Source organism: Callionymus lyra, chromosome 9 (assembly GCF_982586985.1).
Source record: "Callionymus lyra chromosome 9, fCalLyr1.hap1.1, whole genome shotgun sequence".
NCBI classification, from domain to species: Eukaryota; Metazoa; Chordata; class Actinopteri; order Syngnathiformes; family Callionymidae; genus Callionymus; species Callionymus lyra.
In genome coordinates, this window is record NC_141826.1 from 21,309,180 (window position 1) to 21,327,710 (window position 18,531).

General features: G+C 40.6%; 2 protein-coding genes across 2 annotated transcripts; one reads left to right on the plus strand and one right to left on the minus strand.

Annotated features, from left to right (window-relative positions):
- Positions 1–677, minus strand: map1lc3cl (microtubule-associated protein 1 light chain 3 gamma, like). Its single transcript, XM_087798657.1, has 4 exons — positions 620–677; positions 502–557; positions 329–435; positions 1–196 (listed from the first exon to the last, which is right to left on the minus strand). Exons 1-4 carry the CDS (start codon positions 675–677, stop codon positions 1–3), a joined length of 417 nt encoding a protein of 138 aa, XP_087654783.1.
- A 4,026-nt stretch (positions 678–4,703) lies between these two features.
- Positions 4,704–18,442, plus strand: LOC148072251 (uncharacterized). The gene is made up of 4 exons (XM_087798517.1): positions 4,704–5,414; positions 13,697–13,874; positions 14,811–15,017; positions 15,105–18,442. Exons 1-4 carry the CDS (start codon positions 5,205–5,207, stop codon positions 17,540–17,542), a joined length of 3,033 nt encoding a protein of 1,010 aa, XP_087654643.1. The 5' UTR covers positions 4,704–5,204; the 3' UTR covers positions 17,543–18,442.
- Positions 18,443–18,531: the final 89 nt, after the last annotated feature.

The window sequence follows — 18,531 nt, forward strand, 5'->3', positions numbered from 1 at the left end:
TCAGGCTCGGCTCGCGTCCGACGGCGTTTCCGACGTCGCTCCGAACACCTCCTGCGAGGCGTAGGTGAGGTACAGGAAGCCGTCCAGATCCCTGTGCTGGGAATAAACCTCCCCCATGCTGGACGACATGCAGGACATGCTCTTCTCCGCCACCAGCAGGAACAGGGCCTGAGTCGCCTCCAGGGCGATCTTGTATCTTGAGAAGAAAGTCAAGAAGTGAGTCATATTTAACTGTTTTAAATTCCTAAAATACAGTGTCACGTGATGCTTTACGATGGTCATAACTAACAGACGAAATACTATCTGTTCGTGAAATGACGAGTCGTACCTCAGTAGACAAAGGAATTGACCGAGCGTGAGCTCGAAGGGGACGAGGAACTTGGTCTTGTCCAGCAGCGGCAACGACTTCTCTCGGACGTAACGCTCGACGATCACCTAAAGACGAAGTCGAAACGATGAGTCAAAAACTCACAAATGCAAAGAAAACGGGGGGAAACTCACGGGCAACTTGTTGGGGAATTTGGAGCGAATGCTGCACACTTCGTCTTTTCTTGTTTCTGAAAGAAAAGACATTTTTAAAAACGTTAATTGATATTTTTTTTTAATGATAAAGACTCACCCAGACATTTCCTTTGCTTGAAAGGCATCATCTCCATTGATTTCTCAAAAGGTGCCATGTCTGCTTGGGGGTTGGTTTGCGGGTGTCGATGGAGGTCGGTGAAGCTGTTGGTACCGGCGCTGGTCCTAACCCAGGCTGACACTTAAGTCCCCTCGGGTGGAAGGTTTTTTGCAAACTCCGAGTTGCCGCCGGGGGCCACGGGAGCTTTATAGGAGCTCCTGGAAAGGGAGGAGTCGCCGAGCAACAACAGACACAAGTCTCACTTGGGTGATAATGCCCAGACGGTGTGTGTGTGTGTCTTTGTGCGAGTGTTGTGTATCGACTAATCTGGTTCACACTTACTGGTTATCGGTCGGAGCATTCTCACGTCCACGTGTGACACTGATGTCACGAACAGACTCGCAACAGGGGCCCAAAGAGAGTGGACTGATGAGGACCCTGGACTCGTGTGGAGGTAGATTCGTCTCTTTATTATTCAATAAAAAAGATGCTTTAATCAAAAATATATAAATTTAATTTAAATAAAAAAGAAGATTCAATCCATTAAAAAGTGCATTAATCAAAAGAAAGATATTTTTGATTAAAAAAAAGGTTGATTTAATCACAATAAAAAGATTGCGTCAATCAAAAAAAGTTAAATAAAAAAAGATGTTGCTTCAATCAAAAAAATATTCTCAAATAAAATACAAGCTGCTTCAATAAAATAAAAAAATTAAAAGTAAAAATAAGTGATAGTATATATATATATATATATATATATATATATATATACAGTATATATATATATATAGAGTATATTTTCAATAAAGAAATGTCTAAAGAAAATAAATAATAAAAAGGTCAAAATTGAAACTGTTTCTTTTGGTTAAGGTAATTATTATAAATGTATATAAATATATAAATGTTTGAAATATATATATATATATATATGTTTTTCTGTCTCAGCCATATTATGGAAAGGATCTGGGTGGAATTTATCATACGCAAATAATAGATTTATTTTTAATAATAAAGAAACAAATCTGCCGTCTATAAACTTGAGATCATTGTCCTACATTTCACTACAATTAAAAACCTATTTTGAACATTTGGAATGTGATTACATTCAGAGACGCTCAACAGGCCTGCAGGGTCGCTCCACGACCTATTTACACAACACACCAATCCTTCCAAAGATTGATGGATCCAGATGGTAATCTAGAACGCCCGCAAGATTCAATCATCCATCCCTTTTTGCGATCGTACACATCTGAGAAATAAAAAGTTATTTTTAACAGAAATACAGATGATTTGAGGCGATAACAAAAACATAAAGGCGGAGCTAAAAGTTAACCTAGTTATACCTCATCAACTTTCACACTATTTCTTCCTAAGATAAGATAAGATACTGCTTTTTAGGCTCAGTCTGAGTTGTCACAGCAGCAAGAAGTAAAAAGAAAAGTGGTAGAGAAAGAAACAATAAAAAGAACAAATTGTACATACACTACACATATTCTGAAATAATAACACAAATAGTATTTAATATAATAATAATAATAATAAACGATAATTCAAAATGTATAGAACTAGTGCAAAATACAACGTTAAACAGTAGTACAAGTGCAATGCCGTACATAAGTGAGACAAGGGAGGAGTTTAAAAATACAAATGAAAACATAACGTTGTTGTTTTATGTACTGACAGTTGTGCCAAACAAATGCCAACATGATATAATATGCTGTTTTAAATATTCCAACACACTTCCATAAAGAATAATCTATTTATGTCTTGAGTCAAAGGCCTATGTTATGGTACTAATACTGCTGATGTGAGTGTTTTGTTTAAAGATATCGTTGTTGGTGTTAACTTTATACCCAATATTATAGACCTATATGTATTTTATCAATTTTTATTTATCTGTATATATTCAAAACATGTTTGTGCATCTGGAATATTATTGAGCGTACTGAGCTCAATTGGCCAGCAGGTGGCGTCCTGGCACTCCTAGAACACAGAGTTCTTGTAAAGAATACCTATTATAAAGGTAAACTAATGTGTAACCCCAACTCCACTGACTCACATGTTTCAAATGTCTTCCTCTCCAAGAGGCAGTAAGTTCCTCATCGTGACCATGTTTTTAACTTATTACTTTATAAAGTTCGTCTGAAATCTGGGCGAACGAGAGGTTTCGAGAGTCCATTATGACTTAATAATGGCTTCACTTCCCGATTTGTTTATACAACGAGTCCCTTGGAGGTGGAGACTTCCAGGATTGATGACGCACGGTGACAAACATCGATGCTTGACCAATCACAGCAGAGTGGGTGTAGTTATGATAAACAAGCGTTCATCGCCAGAAAAACGTGTTTTCAGTGGGCGGGTTTAAGATAATTTTTCTAATGTCAATATTTCAATGAAAAGAGAGTTTTGTACAAACAGACACTGATGATACAATAGAGTCAACATCTGTTTAAGACACACTTAAATCAACACATTAGTAAATACCTAATAACTTTGATACATATTTAGCAAATCTTTAAGAATCATGGGTCCAGATGGTCATTCAGAATACTTAATTTAACATCATTAACATATTTAATTATTAACAGACAAAACATAAATAAAGAAGTTCGAGCTTTAAACGTCCCATGATTATGACGTGATAAGTAAAATATTTCAATCTAAGAATTGCCTCAGTAAAAAACAAAAGATTTTCAATCACAACATTTTTTCGAGTTTTGTGTTTTTATTCAAGCTTATTTTTATGTAAGCAACTACGTTCGTATTTATTAAATAAAAAATAAACAAATCCACATCTTGACGAGTTCAAAGATCGCGTTCCTTAATGACACGTGACAATGTCTCCATCTGCTGGTAAAACGTCGGTAGTGTTTTTGGTTGTTTTTATTTACTTCCAGCTCTTACACGATCTTGAAAAACAAAAGAGAATTCCATGTTACATAGTGTCTAATTTTAGGGTAACATTGCTGAAATAACAGACCATTTATTTGCATAAAAGTGTTTTACTTCAGGAAACTATTTCCTAATCTCATGGTCGAGTTGGGAAAAGCACACAGTGGAAGGAATGTGTCCAGAGATACGTCAGTGAAGGTCAGTGTTTCGACACAGAGCTGACACATGTTGTTGAAGAACTAATATAAAATAGTGTTTTAGATGCAGGAAGTTTTGTTTCATTATTTTTTAAACAAAAAAAGTTCTTAAATATATTATTATGTATATTATATTATATTAAACATTTTGTTTTGTTAGAAGCAGCTCCTTTTTTGGATTAAAGGCACGTTTTATTTAAAAAAAACATATATTTGTTTGGGTTGAAGAAGCAACTTTTTTATTTCAAAGGACTTTGTTGTTTTATTTAGCTTTTGTTTTTTTCAAAGCAATTTTTTTTTAAATTTAAATTATGATTTGGGATTGAATGAACGCTGTGTTATATTGAAAATGTGTATTTGTTAATAAAGCATTGTTTTTGTATTAAAGGAACTTTGTATTATTTTGATGAAGCAACTTTTTTTATTTAAAATATTATTTGGGATTTAATAATAATCTATTGAAAACGTTTCTTTGTTGTTAACGCATTTTTTTGGATGTGATTTTTTTGTATTAAATGAAATGTATTTTATTGAAAATGTTTTATTTTCTTGAAGCAACTTTTTTTTTTTTTAAATATTATTATTGGTTTAAGGAACTTTGTGTTTTATTGAAAAATGTTTTCTTCTGTTATTGAAGCAACTTTCTTTTTTTTAATTGAGATATTTTTATTGGTTTAAGGAACTTTGTATTTTATTGAAAATGTTTTATTTTCTTGAAGCAACTTTTCTTTTTTTTTTAAATTGAAGCAACTTTTATTTTTGATTGAATAATAAACCAAAAATTACAACAAATGACCTCATATAAATACAAATTTAAATGTATAAATGAAAAGTGTTTGTTGTTGTGGAGTATTTTGAAATTAAAAATTAATAATAATAAAAAAGTTATAACAACCAATAGTTGCAGAAAGACGCGCGAGCCATGAAGATAAAAGCAGGACAACAATAAGTTTGATGAGGTCACTCGTTTGTTCTTCTCCCTGCAGACACACTATCTCCATGGGAACAACACTCCATGGAATGCGATTGTCCTGCAGGCTTTCCAGAAGCTGGACTCATCCGAACCATGTGGCCTGTTCGAAAAAGTTCTCTGACCAATCCCTGGTTCTGGTTTGGCTCCTCCTCGGCGCGGCTGCTCCCACATGGACCTTCCTCCTCCTCCTCCTCCTCCTCCTCCTCCTCCTCCTCCTCTTCCTCCTCCTCCGTCCGTCTGTTGCATTGTCTCACTGGGGACGAGAGGCTCAGTGTTCCCGGCACCATGGTTACCCAGGACCGGGAAGCGCATTAAAAGCCACATAAATAAAAGACCCCCCAAAAAAGAGGAGTTCTAGTTGCTGATCCTGATCCTGATCCTGGTCACCGCGAGGACCCGGATCACCGGCTGGTGGTTCCGACCCGATCACATGGCTCCTCGTTCCATGGACGTGTTTTATTCTACGGATCATCGGTTCCAGTCCTGAAGAGAGACCCCCCCCGCCCCCTGCAGGTTCCGAACCATGGCCGCCAGCCGCAGCGTCAACTCGCTGTGGTCCGGAGCGGAGCGGGTCCGCATCGGGGAGCGACTGAAGGCGACGCTGGCCGGAGTCCTGGAGCTGGAGCTGCTCAGGTGCAAGCAGCTGGAGGTGGTGGACGCTGCCCTGGAGCGCCGGGACACACCTGCGGCGGAGGAGCCCGGGCAGAGCGCAGCGACATCCCGCAGGCAACAGGTCAGTGTCAGACCCCCCTCCTCAACCCTCCTAACCCCCCTGGAGCTCGACATGAGTCGCTCATGAAATATGGATCAGGAGGATCTGGAGGCGCAGACTTCAGATCCTCCATAGTTGTTCTGGTGTCATCGAGGACAGGTGGAGCTGTCAAGGTTATTTGAGATGGACTGATGATGATGATGATGATGATGATGAGGATTTTTCTTTGGGCCAGAACGTCAGCTGGAAAAAGGTCACATTGACTCTGGATCAGTATTCCTGGCAGTCCATCATTTATCCATCACAGTTAGAGTCACATTATCCTGTCAGCTGATGTTCACTGTCATCCAGTGGATGTTCATGAGCGATGAAGGCTCTTTAGTGAAGAAACATTCAGAATACACTGCTTTCTTTTGGTTTAAAAGTACAGCTGCCATGTTAATTAATCCAATATAGACAGAAGAATAATACATTTAATCCAAAATACTTCTTGAATTCGAGAAGATTCAATTTAATGCAAACCTCAAACAAACTGAATCAGCTTTCTTTTATACAAAATAATACATATACAAAAATTAACTAGTTATTTAACTGGTATATTAGGTTAGGTTAGGTTAGGTAGAACTTTATTGATTATATATAAATTCTTTTTTTTCCATATTATCCATAGCAAATACAGCAATTTTTCATAAAAACTAATCAAAATAAAATAAGAACAAGAACAGATAGAAATAAAGAGAAAGAACAAGATGATACAATCTTAGTCTAAAGATAAAGAACATAGATCAAATATTACATAGATAAATAGAACATAATAATAAATAATAATGATAAATAGAATATAGATAAATATTATGAATAATTAAGATTCTCAATGAGAGTTTGCAAGAATACATTCCTGAGCTTTAACTCGCCTCAGTATAGCTTTTAAAATTCATCATATCCAGTCATTTAAATGGATAATTTCATTATATAAATGTATTTATATTCACGTATAAATTCAGGTCATTCAAATATATTAGATCATGATTCTAAAAAATAGCTTTGAAAAGTTGTAGTTTAAAAAACAAGCAAGTTATTATTATTGAGTTACTTTATTTTATCCTAAATAACTGGCCCTGAATCAAGTGTTTAAAGATTTGTTGGAATATTATATTCATAAGAAAATAATACAATTGTTTTCTGTTTAGTCAACTTGAAAAAAAAAAAAATAATTAAGATGTTTTTCAGCATTATTTTAAAAAAGAAAGTTTCATGTTTATTTCCGGCCTGTTTAACATATTTTAGACGTATATAAATTCTGTTTTTAGTTAACAAGACAACTTCAAGCAAATGTTCCCACTGCAGCAGTGACTCATCTCCCTGTGGTGTGCGAGTGTTTCTGTAAAAAAAACTTTCCAAGTGTTCCTTTGTGATCATTTTTGTTCTCAGTGTCACAAAAACAAACCGATCCCAAACCTGTCCTGAAATTGATACGCAGGGTTTTGTGGTGAGAATGTAAGGAATGTGGGCTGAAAGAGAATCACAGACAAACAGGAAGTGAAGTCTCTTTATCCTGCTCTGCGGTCTGATGCCTCTGTTCACACGTCGGATCACAATATCTTTTTTTAAGTATGTTTTTGGCACATGTTGTTAGTATTTGGTAACTTAAAAAACGTAAAACATTGCTTCAGATTCAATAGAAGCTGACTCATTTATATATATATCATGTGTTGGACTTTTTATTCATTATTTATTACTAGTACAATTAATATATTATACTTTTTAAACTTTTCTTTATTTTCTATTGTTTTTGCATTCACAGAAAACTTAAATAAATACTACATAAAATCACATGTGTTTGTTTTTAACCATAATTCTAATTCATTAATGAATCATATTTAAATGAAATTAAATACAACAAAATAACAATTTAAGCAAATTATTATGGTGTAGCGTAATATCACTTTGTAATGTGTTTTTTGGGGTTTTTTCTATTTTGTCTTTTCCCAATTATATCAAAGAAAAATTGTCTTCATCCCTTCTTTTTTGACTGACTAAAGTCACAGTATATAATGATTTTAAGTAAGTTATTTGTATTTATATAGAGCTTTTAATATATAAAGTCTCAAAGGAATGAAAAAGCCAAAGAAAACATCAGAAAATAAATAGAAAGCAGTGTAAAACCAGTCTTTATCTTTCATTTGCTGAAAATGTTTTTGATTTGATTTACTACCCAAATATTATTCAATCTTATCTAAGCAGTTGCAGCAGACGACCAACTGTGAAGGCGGATTAAGAGAAGCGCCTTCTTGGATTATAGGTAAAACTTCTGAGGGGGATTAACCTGATTTAAGTCCCCTTATTTAAATCCTTTAATTTCCTACACTGACATCGAGAAATCTTCTCAGATTCTCAGTCTCACATTAAGTGGAAGAACTAGAGAGAGATATCGAGTACCCAAGAATACACAAGCATTTACTATCTAGGGAGAATTCTCCGGTACTTTCTTCTTCGAATTCTCCTATTAGTCCGACTGTCACTTGCGAACAAAATCCAAGATTCTTGGAGAGATTCTGCTGTCGGCTGATCCGTGGATTCCCCTCCGAAGAGTCTCAGTTGGGGAACCAATGATATATTTACAGGCGACACTAGTCTAATCTAGTTGATTGGTTGCCCAAGGGACAGATGTTGGGTCAACCTGAGGGAAAAACTCACTCAGTATTTGAAGACATCTTGAAAACATTGCAAAAGTCAGTGAAGCATCTTCACCTTTAGAGAAAGTCTACCTGAAAACTAGTGTCTAGATCAAGGGGGTCTCAAACTTGCGTGAGATCATGAGCTTTGATTGTATTTTAAAGATGCTAATGGCACAGATGTATAAAGGAAATTTGATAAAACTGTCCGAAATTCACAGTGAAACTACACAAAAACGCACAAAACGATTAACATCAAAATATAAATCAATTGCGACCCAGTTTTGACCAAAAATGACCTTCTTTGGCTCCACGGCCAGTTGAGTTTGAAACCCTTGGTCGAGATATTCTTCGGAGGAAACTCATTTCTGACGCTAGTTTGTTGTTCCTTTTCTGCTCCTGGTCTATCTCAGTATCTAGTTTGTGAGTGAAGGGACCAGTGTGTCTGGTCTATAATATCTGCTCTCAAATCTAACTTTTACCATAAGAAAAAAAATGGTGTTTTAATGTCGTCTCCGCGCTGGAAGACGTACTAGTATGTGATCGCGTTGTAGAAAAAAAAAACAACGGTCCTCTGTTGAAGGGCATCTTCCTTCCTCGCCCGCCCACCATCGTCTCTGGTGTGACTTCCTGTGGAGCCTGCATCGCTCGTCCTCACCTCTGAAGGTAGCTGGACCTCCTCCAGCAGACGTTTTGCATCGGAGATTTAACTTTTAATGCGACGGAAACAAACTGACATTTTTTTCGTCCCCGTCGGTCCGTGAGCAGCTGGAGCTGAAAATAAATCTCAGGGAAGTTATTTTGACAACACCGAGATGGCGTGACTCAACCATGAGTTTCCACCAGCAGTGAGTTTGCTGGCTCATTGTGGAGATAAATCCAGATCTCACCTCCTCCCTCTCTCTCTCTCTCTCCCTCCGGCAGCAGCAGCGACAGAGGGCAGGAGTGATTACTGAGCAAATCCATATTTGGCAGGTCGGGATTATGTCTGTGCAGAGTCATCTGTGATGGAAAAAAGCAATTTAAAATGAGGCTTCATCTCATTTAGCCGCTCCACCAAAATAGATTTCACTACTGCTGCGGTAACTGACTAATTTCTGTGAGACAAAAGCACCGTTAAATGATGTTTTAACGATGAAAAACTTTAGATTTTTACCTTGTGGCGAAAGGTTCTTTGTTCACGTTGGGAAAATTCAAGACATTTTAAGCGGCTTGAAACAAACAAATTTTCATATCGTGACCTGTAAAGATGTTTAATATGTGTGTGTAACACTGCAAATAAATGTAAAACTCACTTTTTAGTAATGATATTTTAATAGGAGGACGAACAGAGAGGAATTTTGATCCATTAAGCCTCCAAGATTTAAAAAATATCATAATCAGACTCATATAATCAGACAGTTAGGGAAAAACTGACTGTGAAAAGATTGTTGCTGTTTGTATTATTGAGTTTGAGAACCTTGTCTTTGATGTATAAAGATGGATTAAATCCCTCAAAAGTCTAGATTTGCTTTAAAAAAAATCTAGTTGATTGGTTGCCTAAGGGACAGATGTTGGGTCGACCTGAGGGAAAAACTCACTCGGTATTTGAAGACATCTTGAAAACATTGCAAATGTCAGTTTAAGTGAAAGTCTACCTGAAAACTAGTGTCTAGATCAGGGGGGTCTCAGACTTGTGTGAGATCATGAGTTTTGATTTTATGTTTAAGATGTTAATGGAACAGATGTATAAAGGAAATTTGATAAAACTGTCCGAAATTCAAAGTGAAACTACACAAAAACGCACAATACGTTTAACATCAAAATATAAATCAATTGCGACCCAGTTTTGACCAAAAATGACCTTCTTTGGCTCCACGGCCGGTTGAGTTTGAAGCCCTTGGTCTAGATATTCTTCAGAGGAAACTCATTTCTGACGCTAGTTTGTTGTTCCTTTTCTGCTCCTGGTCTATCTCAGTATTTAGTTTGTGAGTGAAGGGACCAGTGAGCACGATGTAAGTCTGGTCTGAGAAATAATAGCTTTTCTTAAGTTGTTTTTCTAAATTGACAGAAAATGAAGCAGCTGCTTCAAATTTCAAGTGAGAATGTTTGTCAAAGAGTTGTTTGCTAAATGATTTTTGTGTATAAATGTGTTATTTAAATGTGTGTTTAAATGTTTGCAGAATTAATGAAAGGATGGCTGAAGTTACTGTGAAATTAAGGAAAGTAATTTTAAATTATAATATATCAGATTAATAATATTTAATAGAATCTATTTTTATGTATTGGCAAGAATCTGTCGATAAGATACGTTTAACGATACTTGGTAAACATGCGATATATATTAAGGTACTGTAGTGACAATTATATATTTGTAGTATTGTCGAATACTTGACTCTGGTGTTGTAGTATTTACAGACAACATGACTCTTGACGAAGTCGTAACTGCTTTCATTTTGTTTTGAAACCAAAATATGTCCAAACATCAGCTTTAAAAGCTGCTGGAGTTGACTGTATCCTCTCGTCCTCAGTCATCCCAGGATTTCATTGTTACTTTAGCTGCGTACTTACTACTACTGACTACTTCGATCTAGCGGCCAGGAGTTTAATCGCAACACAAACACAGTGACTATTTCCGTGTTAATTGTAGGTAAAAACATAATATTATTCAAATTTATACCAACTTTATTGAAATATAAACCATAAAAGAACAGTCATCAAAATAAAGTATGTTTTGAAAGCAGCTGAAAACAGTTCTGTTAATTATTGATGGAATATTTTGAAAAAAAACATGGCCATAAAAGGGTGTTTTGATAGTTTCCTCACATACTTTCTAATACAATTTAGAGGTTTGAACTCAGATTTAAGATAATTCAAAGTAGACAAAAGCCATTTCTTAAGTCAGCGTTCTAACTGGCCTCATATGTATGTTCGGCTGGATTCCTATCTGAGGCGTTAGGAGTCAAAAGATGAGAAACAAAATATCTCTTTGAGCTCATAAAAAAAACACAAAAGAAAGCGGAGGATAATCTCCAAAGCCTGCCAGACCTCACTTACACCAGTGATCCGTGTCCTCCTGCAGGCCTTAAACAAGGTTTGCGAGGCATCGTCTTACACAAGGCCATTAGCCGGACCCTCTGTGAGGACCTGGTCCTGGCCTCTGGATCTCTCAACTCGCTCCGAACTGCGAAAACATCTCATCGGCGTCAACTTTTGAAAAAAAGAGACTCATATAGCGTGGGTTTGTTTTGTCGAAATTAATAATGCATGAAGAATAAATATTGTTCTGCGGAGAGAGAGCGAGGATGAGTTCGGCGTCTCTCAACGGTGTAGTTTGTACGGATGACAAAAAAAAAAGGCTCTTATCGAGCATCCGATCGAAACTCCTCGCCACGGTGTTGCTCAAGGGGGGGCTGCAACCGAGGGGTGTCGAGTTACATATCTCTCAACGGACCCCCGCACACGTCCGGCTATAATGTCATCAGTGCGTTTTTAGTGGACTTTCAGGTTCCTGGAGTGCACCGAGTTGAACGTATTTTTATGAGTCAGAGCGGCTGGAGGTTCAGGATGAGTTTAATATTTGTGTGTAGGAGGGGAAAGCGCTGTAGCTATGGTGAGTGGGGGGCGTCGTGCTAAGAGGATATGGCGGATGAGAGAGTGTGTGTGGGGGGATTATTTGACAAGGGGAGTTAGAGGGCAGTGTAAGCATGGCAGGGGGGCACGGGGTTGGGGGTTGGGGGGGGGGGTCTTTCTGGGATGCCCTTTCTCTCTCGCCCGGCAACTGCTCGACATTCTCCCCGACTCACCCTCTTTCCGGGACCCCCTCCGTGATATTTGCTGGGCCCGTGACTCACTGCGGCAGAAAAAGAAAAAACAGGTGACACAATAATTGGAAGCCGCTAATCTTTTCGTCTCCAACCTTCCAAGCCCCCCCCCCCGTTCTATCCTCACTCTCTGACTGCTCTTTGTTACGTCATCTGTCTCCCCTCATTATCCTCAGAGCCCCCCACCCGCCCCCCGACCCTCCCGTCAGACCCGCAGTGACTCACTACCTTGTATTGTTTCGCTGAGTAACAAGAGGATTGATCAGTGCCACTCACAGAGTCCCTGTTGTCTGGCCTCCATCAGTTAATGCGAGGCTACTTGGCTTGTGTTCTGGAGGGTGAGTCGGGGGGGGAGTAATTGAATGTTGAGGGGTGGTGGTGGTGAGGCTGGGGGGGGGAGTTACTGCATCGAGGCCTCACTCATCTAGGAAATGAAGGCACTTTGCTAACTTGATGAGGTGATTGTTATTCTTGTGTGCGTGTCCACACTGTTTCCATCCTGAAGCTGGCAGAGGTTCAAGTAGTTCTGCTCGGAACACTTGAAATCTTCAGTACAATCTGATGTGTCGATGGTTAACTACAGCCTTGTTTATCGTATAATATGACCTTTGTTTAGCGGCTCTTGCTTCCTCCTCCTGATGTCATAAACATTCCAACTTTTTTTTTGTTTTGAAGGCGAATGTATTATTTATTACTTATTATTAGGTGTATTTATTAGAATCTGGCGGTTTGATACTCATCAAATACAGATACAAATACAAATACTCATCATAATACAGAGGCAACAACAAGATATATTGTGATACTGTAGTTACAAGGATATATTTGTAGTATTGTCCGAGTACTTGACTCTGGTGTTTACAGACCACATGACTCTTGAAAAAGTCGTAACTGCTTTTATGTGTTTTGAAACCAAAGGATGTCCAAACATAAGCTTTAAAAGCTGCTGGAGTCGACTGTATCCTCTCGTCCTCAGTCATCGCTGGGATCCTATTTCATTTTTCTTTTACCTAACAGAGGACGTAATGGTTGCTAGTGAACTAAAAAAATAAGAACTAAAACGCTGAGAATAATATTTTGAATAATATTTGGAAATTAAAAATTAACACACAATTCATTGAAATACAAACCATTAAAAAACTGACGGGAAATGAAAAATTAAATATGAAAAACCTGATACAGTGCCGTTAAATAGTGATCCAGTATCATGAAAAACATATTGCGATATACAAGTGTATCGCTACTGTCATACTCTCCTATAATAAGTCACAATATTACTACTTTTAAAATCGAATGCATTACACTACTTTTATATGATTTAACTTAATTAAATCTTAGTAATTCAGTATTTTGACAGACTTAAAACAACAGTAACAGATGTAGCATGCTAGGCTAACAAGGTTGCTAAACCTCTACAGTGTCTGTCAGTACACTGTAACTCCTTAAAACACTTAACAAAGTTACTTTGTAGTCATTTTCTCGATAGAATGTCCCGAACCTCAGTAGCAACTTTATTTAATGTATGAAAAGTTGACAACTTTTACACCAAGTAAACTTTTGCATGTTTTTTTCCTCCTTAGCTACACTGTATGAAAGAAAAAAAGTAGTGTTTTCACCAAGGGATAAATAAAGTTCTTTATGTCTATCTTTTATTTATATTAAAAACTACTTTTCTTATGCCTTGTACTACTGCGTTACATCGAAAACTAACGTATTACGGTAATACATGTCTTTACATGCTTTCCCAACACTGCTGATAACTGTTTCAAAATCACTTTAATATCAATATTTGGAGTTATTTCTCAAGTTCTCTTTGTCTTTCCAGGCCGTGTGCTCTTCAGAAACCATGGTCTCGACCTGCCAGAGCAGCCCGGACGACAACTGCAGGGGGGGCGACCCGAGGTGGTCCACCCTGTCCTGGGACGCTCAGTCCGACCTGCTGTCTCCGCCGACCCCTGACCCCGGCGGGACCCACCTGGACAGTGATTCCAGACCCAGTTCAGGTGAAGTCCGATTGCGACACCTCCACAGATAACACGTGTTCGTTCTCCTGTCGAACATTAACCAGGACTTGTTGACTCGTGACTGGGATCTGACCTCGTTCTCTTGTTCGACACGTTTGGAAAATGTTACAAATAAATCATGATTCTGATAACAGACATTAGAAAAAAACATATTGAAAAATGTTTTTATAAACCGTTGTTTTGATGAAAAGCTGCTAAGATTGTTTTTGTAGTATAACGCTACTTTTTAAATTAAAAAAATAAAGACAAAACATATATCAGCACTTTAAAATAAATTCAAAATTCAGACTATCATATATTTATTTTACTCTGAAGCGTTAACTAGTAATGAAAAACAAGGTTAGTTTAGCGACACAGTGTTGTCGCTAAGCTAACTAGTGCTACACTAGCAGTAAAAGCATTTATAAACAATGTGGAAATGTTGCGATAAAATAATTAGTATTTTTAAATCAAAAATACATTTGACTTTTGTCTGAAAGCATAAACTAGAGAAGTAGAATTAAAAATAAAAATGTTAGTGTGTATTAACTGTAGAGTTAAAAGACACTATTGTTTTGTTACCAAAGGTTGCGAGGTTAGTTAACTCTCCATCCAATTGTGATTAATTTAAAACATGGGGTTAAAAAAAACAGCTTTATTTATTTTTTAAACTGTTTTTCAGGAAAAATTTGATTAGAATAGACAACTTAAGATGTGCTTTTATTCTTCCTACTTTTGGAAAATGTAGGTTGTTACAGCAGCTCTCAAAATAATGAGTAGTATAGAATATAGTATAATATAGTTACATATTTTTCTTTTCTCTTCGGGTTTTTATCATTTTGGACAATAATTCTTCACAAATTAAACACTTTTTATGTGACACAAATGTCAGTGTCTAAGTTGGTAACTGAGTTTTTAAAAAATATATATTTCCAGGGTTCTACTCCGTGAGTGGGAGTTCTCTGTCAGACTCCTCCTACTCGGTATCCAGTGAAGCTGCTCTGGGGGGTTCTGCTGCCCAAACCAAAGGGCCAAAGGACCACGTGGCCATGTTGGCTGACAACAGTGACATCGTGTGGTCGGACGGTGCAGTGCAAGAGCAGCAGACGACACTCGACGTTGATCATGAGACAACGGTTTCTGGTGAGTGTCGCGAACAAGTCAAAAACACAGAGATTTATTAAAGTCAATAATAATTTATTTGACTAATTCTGCTTCTTTCTTCAACAGTTTCCGCTGACAACGAGGTGACTGGTCTCAGCTTCTTGTCTGAGATTTGTTCAGACTTCAGTCAGGCCTTGATCTCCTCCCTCGTACCGATACTTGACCCCAACGCTCCCACACCCGTTCCTTCCAAAGAAAAACGCCCCCTGCTGGACCCTCGATACTGCAATGACCTGGTGTCCCGCCGAACTAAAGAGGTGTATTCCTACCCCAGCCCGCTGCACGCCGTGGCTCTCCAGAGTCCTCTTTTCACCCCTCAGAGCCAGGAGCAGTCCCAAAGTCCCGAGGAAGCTTCGACCGACGACGGCCGAGACTCCCGTCTCGATCCAGGACCGGAGCCGAAGCAGTCCAAGGTCGCCCCTTCTTCCGCTCAGCTGGAGACGTACATCCATCGATTGGCTCGCCAGCACAAAAAACGGGCGCATTCTTCCAGTTCTGACCTCACTTTAGCGAGCGCGATCACGCAAAGAGGACTTTCAACGCCTGGGAAAAGTCACGGATCGACACAGTCTCTCTCGACCGTCCCCGGCGGGAGCATCACACCCTGCAAATCCCTGATGGGGAACTCTGCTCGAGTGAGCCTCAGCGCCGCTGGGAAAAAGGCCATCAGAAACTCCATCAACCTGGGGAACCTTCCTTCTGCGACCGGAGAGGACGTGAGCATCAACCTGCACCTCAACCTGAATTTGAATCTCGCTCCTGGTCCGAAGTCCGGTCGGGAACTGGCGGACAATCCAAATACCGAAAGCGGTGGAACATTAGGAAGCGACAGCACGTCCATGCCCTCCATCGTACCTGCTCCAGCTCTTCGTACGCGCCCGCGGATCTCCACCTGTCCGTCCAGCCTGAGTCACCGCAGCTCTCTGGAGGTCTCGTCCGGTCACGCAGTCGGTCCGGGATTCGGGTCGACCGGCTTCTGCCGCTCCTTGGACTGGAGCGCCGGGGGGGCGTCGCCGGAGCCCGGACTGTCGGTGTTCGGCGCGAACTGCGGCTCGGCTCCCGGATCCCAGCGTAGCAGTTTGATCCACGAGTCCGGTTTGAGTCCCAGGCTCAGCGAGGACTGCCACATGGTGGGCGAGATCTCCCGACTCTCCGGCCTGTCCCGGGCGGTGGTCGTGGGGCTGATGGAGCAGGGGGTGGAGCTGGACGTCGAATGCTTCCAAGCGGACCCACAAAGTGAGTCGAAGATCCAGAGAAAAAGTCACCCAACGGCTCAGACCGAGTCATCCAATTACGGCAAGCACATGGATCTGAGCCCCCAGAGGCCAATCCAGCTGTCCCTCAGCGTCACCCACAGTCCGCAGTCCCAGACCAGCCTGACCCCTCCACGCTCTCACTCAAATAGCCCCATACATCCCTACCAGTCCATCCAAGTTCAATCTCCCTACTATCCCTCGCACGGTCAGTACCATCAGATCCCTTCCGAGCCTCCATCGTCCACGGCGTCCTCCCCCGCTTCGCGGCCCACCCAGAGGGGGCGCTCTCCACCACGCCCGCTCCAACAGTCCCCGATGAGCGCCACCCCTCTGACCGTTTTCCGAAGAGACGCCCCCTTCCAGTGCTCCTTGCCACGCACGATCACCAGGACCCCGACTCTGGAGCACGGATCCGGCATTCAGCCCAGAGGTGGATCCCTTCGCCAGAGTGTGGGAGGGTGGAGTCGAGCGGAGGGGGAGGGTCTTTACAAGGGCAAGCACGCCTCGCACAAGCTGATCCGAGCCGCGACCGTCAGCAGCTACGCCAAGAGCGACGACTACGGCGAGGGGTGGGCGGCGGACAGACGAGAACAAGCGGCGACGCCGAAAAAGAGCAGCAACAAGTTCTGCAGGGGCTTCGACCGGAACGTTCCGGGCAAAGGGTCGGGAACGGAGAGGCAGGAAGCGGACAGGTTCGAGTGTGGCTATGGCTGGAGGAGGGACAGCGGGAGCTGGGGCAAGGACTACAGGCGAGGGAGGGCGGCGTCCGGCTGTAAGGACAGGAAACCGAAAGCGGAAAATTCTCCCACTTTGGTGAAGACGGGGAGGGAAGAGGGCGAGAGACGGAGCTCCAGCCTGAGACTGTCCAGAAGGGCCCTCTTCAGGAGCGAGTCCCAGGGCCTGCTGGTGCCTCAGAACTACACCGAGGAGCCTAAGAAGAGGCCGCACTGGGTCTCGTCCTTCGACGTGGCCCACGGGGACATGGGTGCCGGTAGAAACGAAAGGGGCCGATTGAGGAGAGCCAAAGAAGAAGAGAAGCGTCTCTCCTCCACCGCCAGTCTTTTCAACCTCTCCCGCTCCCAGAGCCTGGAAGGAAGCAGCCACTCCCTCTCTTCTCCTCTTTCCTCCCCTTCATTATCACCCTCCCCTCCTCCGAGTCTGCCCCTGCAACGCTCCCGGTCCCTGAGGGACCTGGGAAGGAAAGTCTTCGGCTCCATGAGGTCCCTGAGTCTCAAACGCAAGAAGTGACTTTTGTGCACTACTTTCCTTCACTCCGGCTGATTGTGTGGCATTATTTTGCATTGTACAGTGACTTCTCTAAACCTTCGGTAATTTATGTCCGATGCCAGCGTCGGCTGGTGGAAGCGACTACGGAGCAGGATTGAAGTGAAAGACTTGGGGTCAAGTCTACTTGTTTGGTGGCTCAAGGAGGACAGATGGTGGAACCAAATATGAAGTGAAAGTTTAAAAAAAAAAGTCGATACAATTAAAGCTGTCAAACTTCCTGTTACAGAAAGTTGAGTAAATATACATGACTTTCATCGTCAAAATACTTTTGACACCCGTGCTGTAGAGGAGTAAAAGATGAGGAATAATTCAACATCGGAGCAGGAATGAAGCTAAATTAAGAAGGTCCGATTCTAAATGATCTTCAAATGAACGACGTTTGTAAATCACCTGCTGGAACCGCTCTGACTTGGGAATGTCTTAAACCCATGCCATTAAACGAGAAAAGAGACTTTTTCTAAGCTGTACTTGGCCGACATCGGTCGAACATAACGTGCTTCTGACAACCAACGACAAAATATCAATGCATGACTTTTCTCACTGACCAAGATGTTCGGTGGACACTACTGACTGTCGGCAGCTGCTACTTACAAGCTCCACACGGATGTGAATACTCGTCTAATGCATGCTGCTCAGTGTTCGGTGACAAATGTGATCCTTCCATTTTTTTTCGGGCGGTGACGCCTCTGAAGTACAATCATCTTGGCCAGACGATGACCAAAACTTAAGCAGATACTCTTTAACTTGATATTGTGCTCAGGATTTTAAAAATGGTAACGATTTATTATAAAAGTGTTTGAGACGCGTGCGGCTCCTCGTGGCAGATGACGAATAAAAAGATTGTTCTAACTTAAACAAAATGTCTGAAATTCTTTTGTCGATCCAATGTGGGGATTTAAAAGAAACGCGTTTAAAATTAATGAAAACATTATTTTATTTAAAAAAAACAA

Bases quoted from the DNA above. Each gene is read 5' to 3' on its own strand.
- map1lc3cl (XM_087798657.1), bottom strand. From the start codon at position 677: ATGGCACCTTTTGAGAAATCAATGGAGATGATGCCTTTCAAGCAAAGG. The intron at 436-501 runs GTGAGTTTCCCC...CTTCGTCTTTAG, and splicing joins AATTCCCCAACAAGTTGCCC to GTGATCGTCGAGCGTTACGT. The intron at 197-328 runs GTACGACTCGTC...TTTCTTCTCAAG, and splicing joins CAATTCCTTTGTCTACTGAG to ATACAAGATCGCCCTGGAGG.
- LOC148072251 (XM_087798517.1), top strand. From the start codon at position 5,205: ATGGCCGCCAGCCGCAGCGTCAACTCGCTGTGGTCCGGAGCGGAGCGG. The intron at 5,415-13,696 runs GTCAGTGTCAGA...TTGTCTTTCCAG, and splicing joins CGACATCCCGCAGGCAACAG to GCCGTGTGCTCTTCAGAAAC. The intron at 13,875-14,810 runs GTGAAGTCCGAT...ATATATTTCCAG, and splicing joins TGATTCCAGACCCAGTTCAG to GGTTCTACTCCGTGAGTGGG.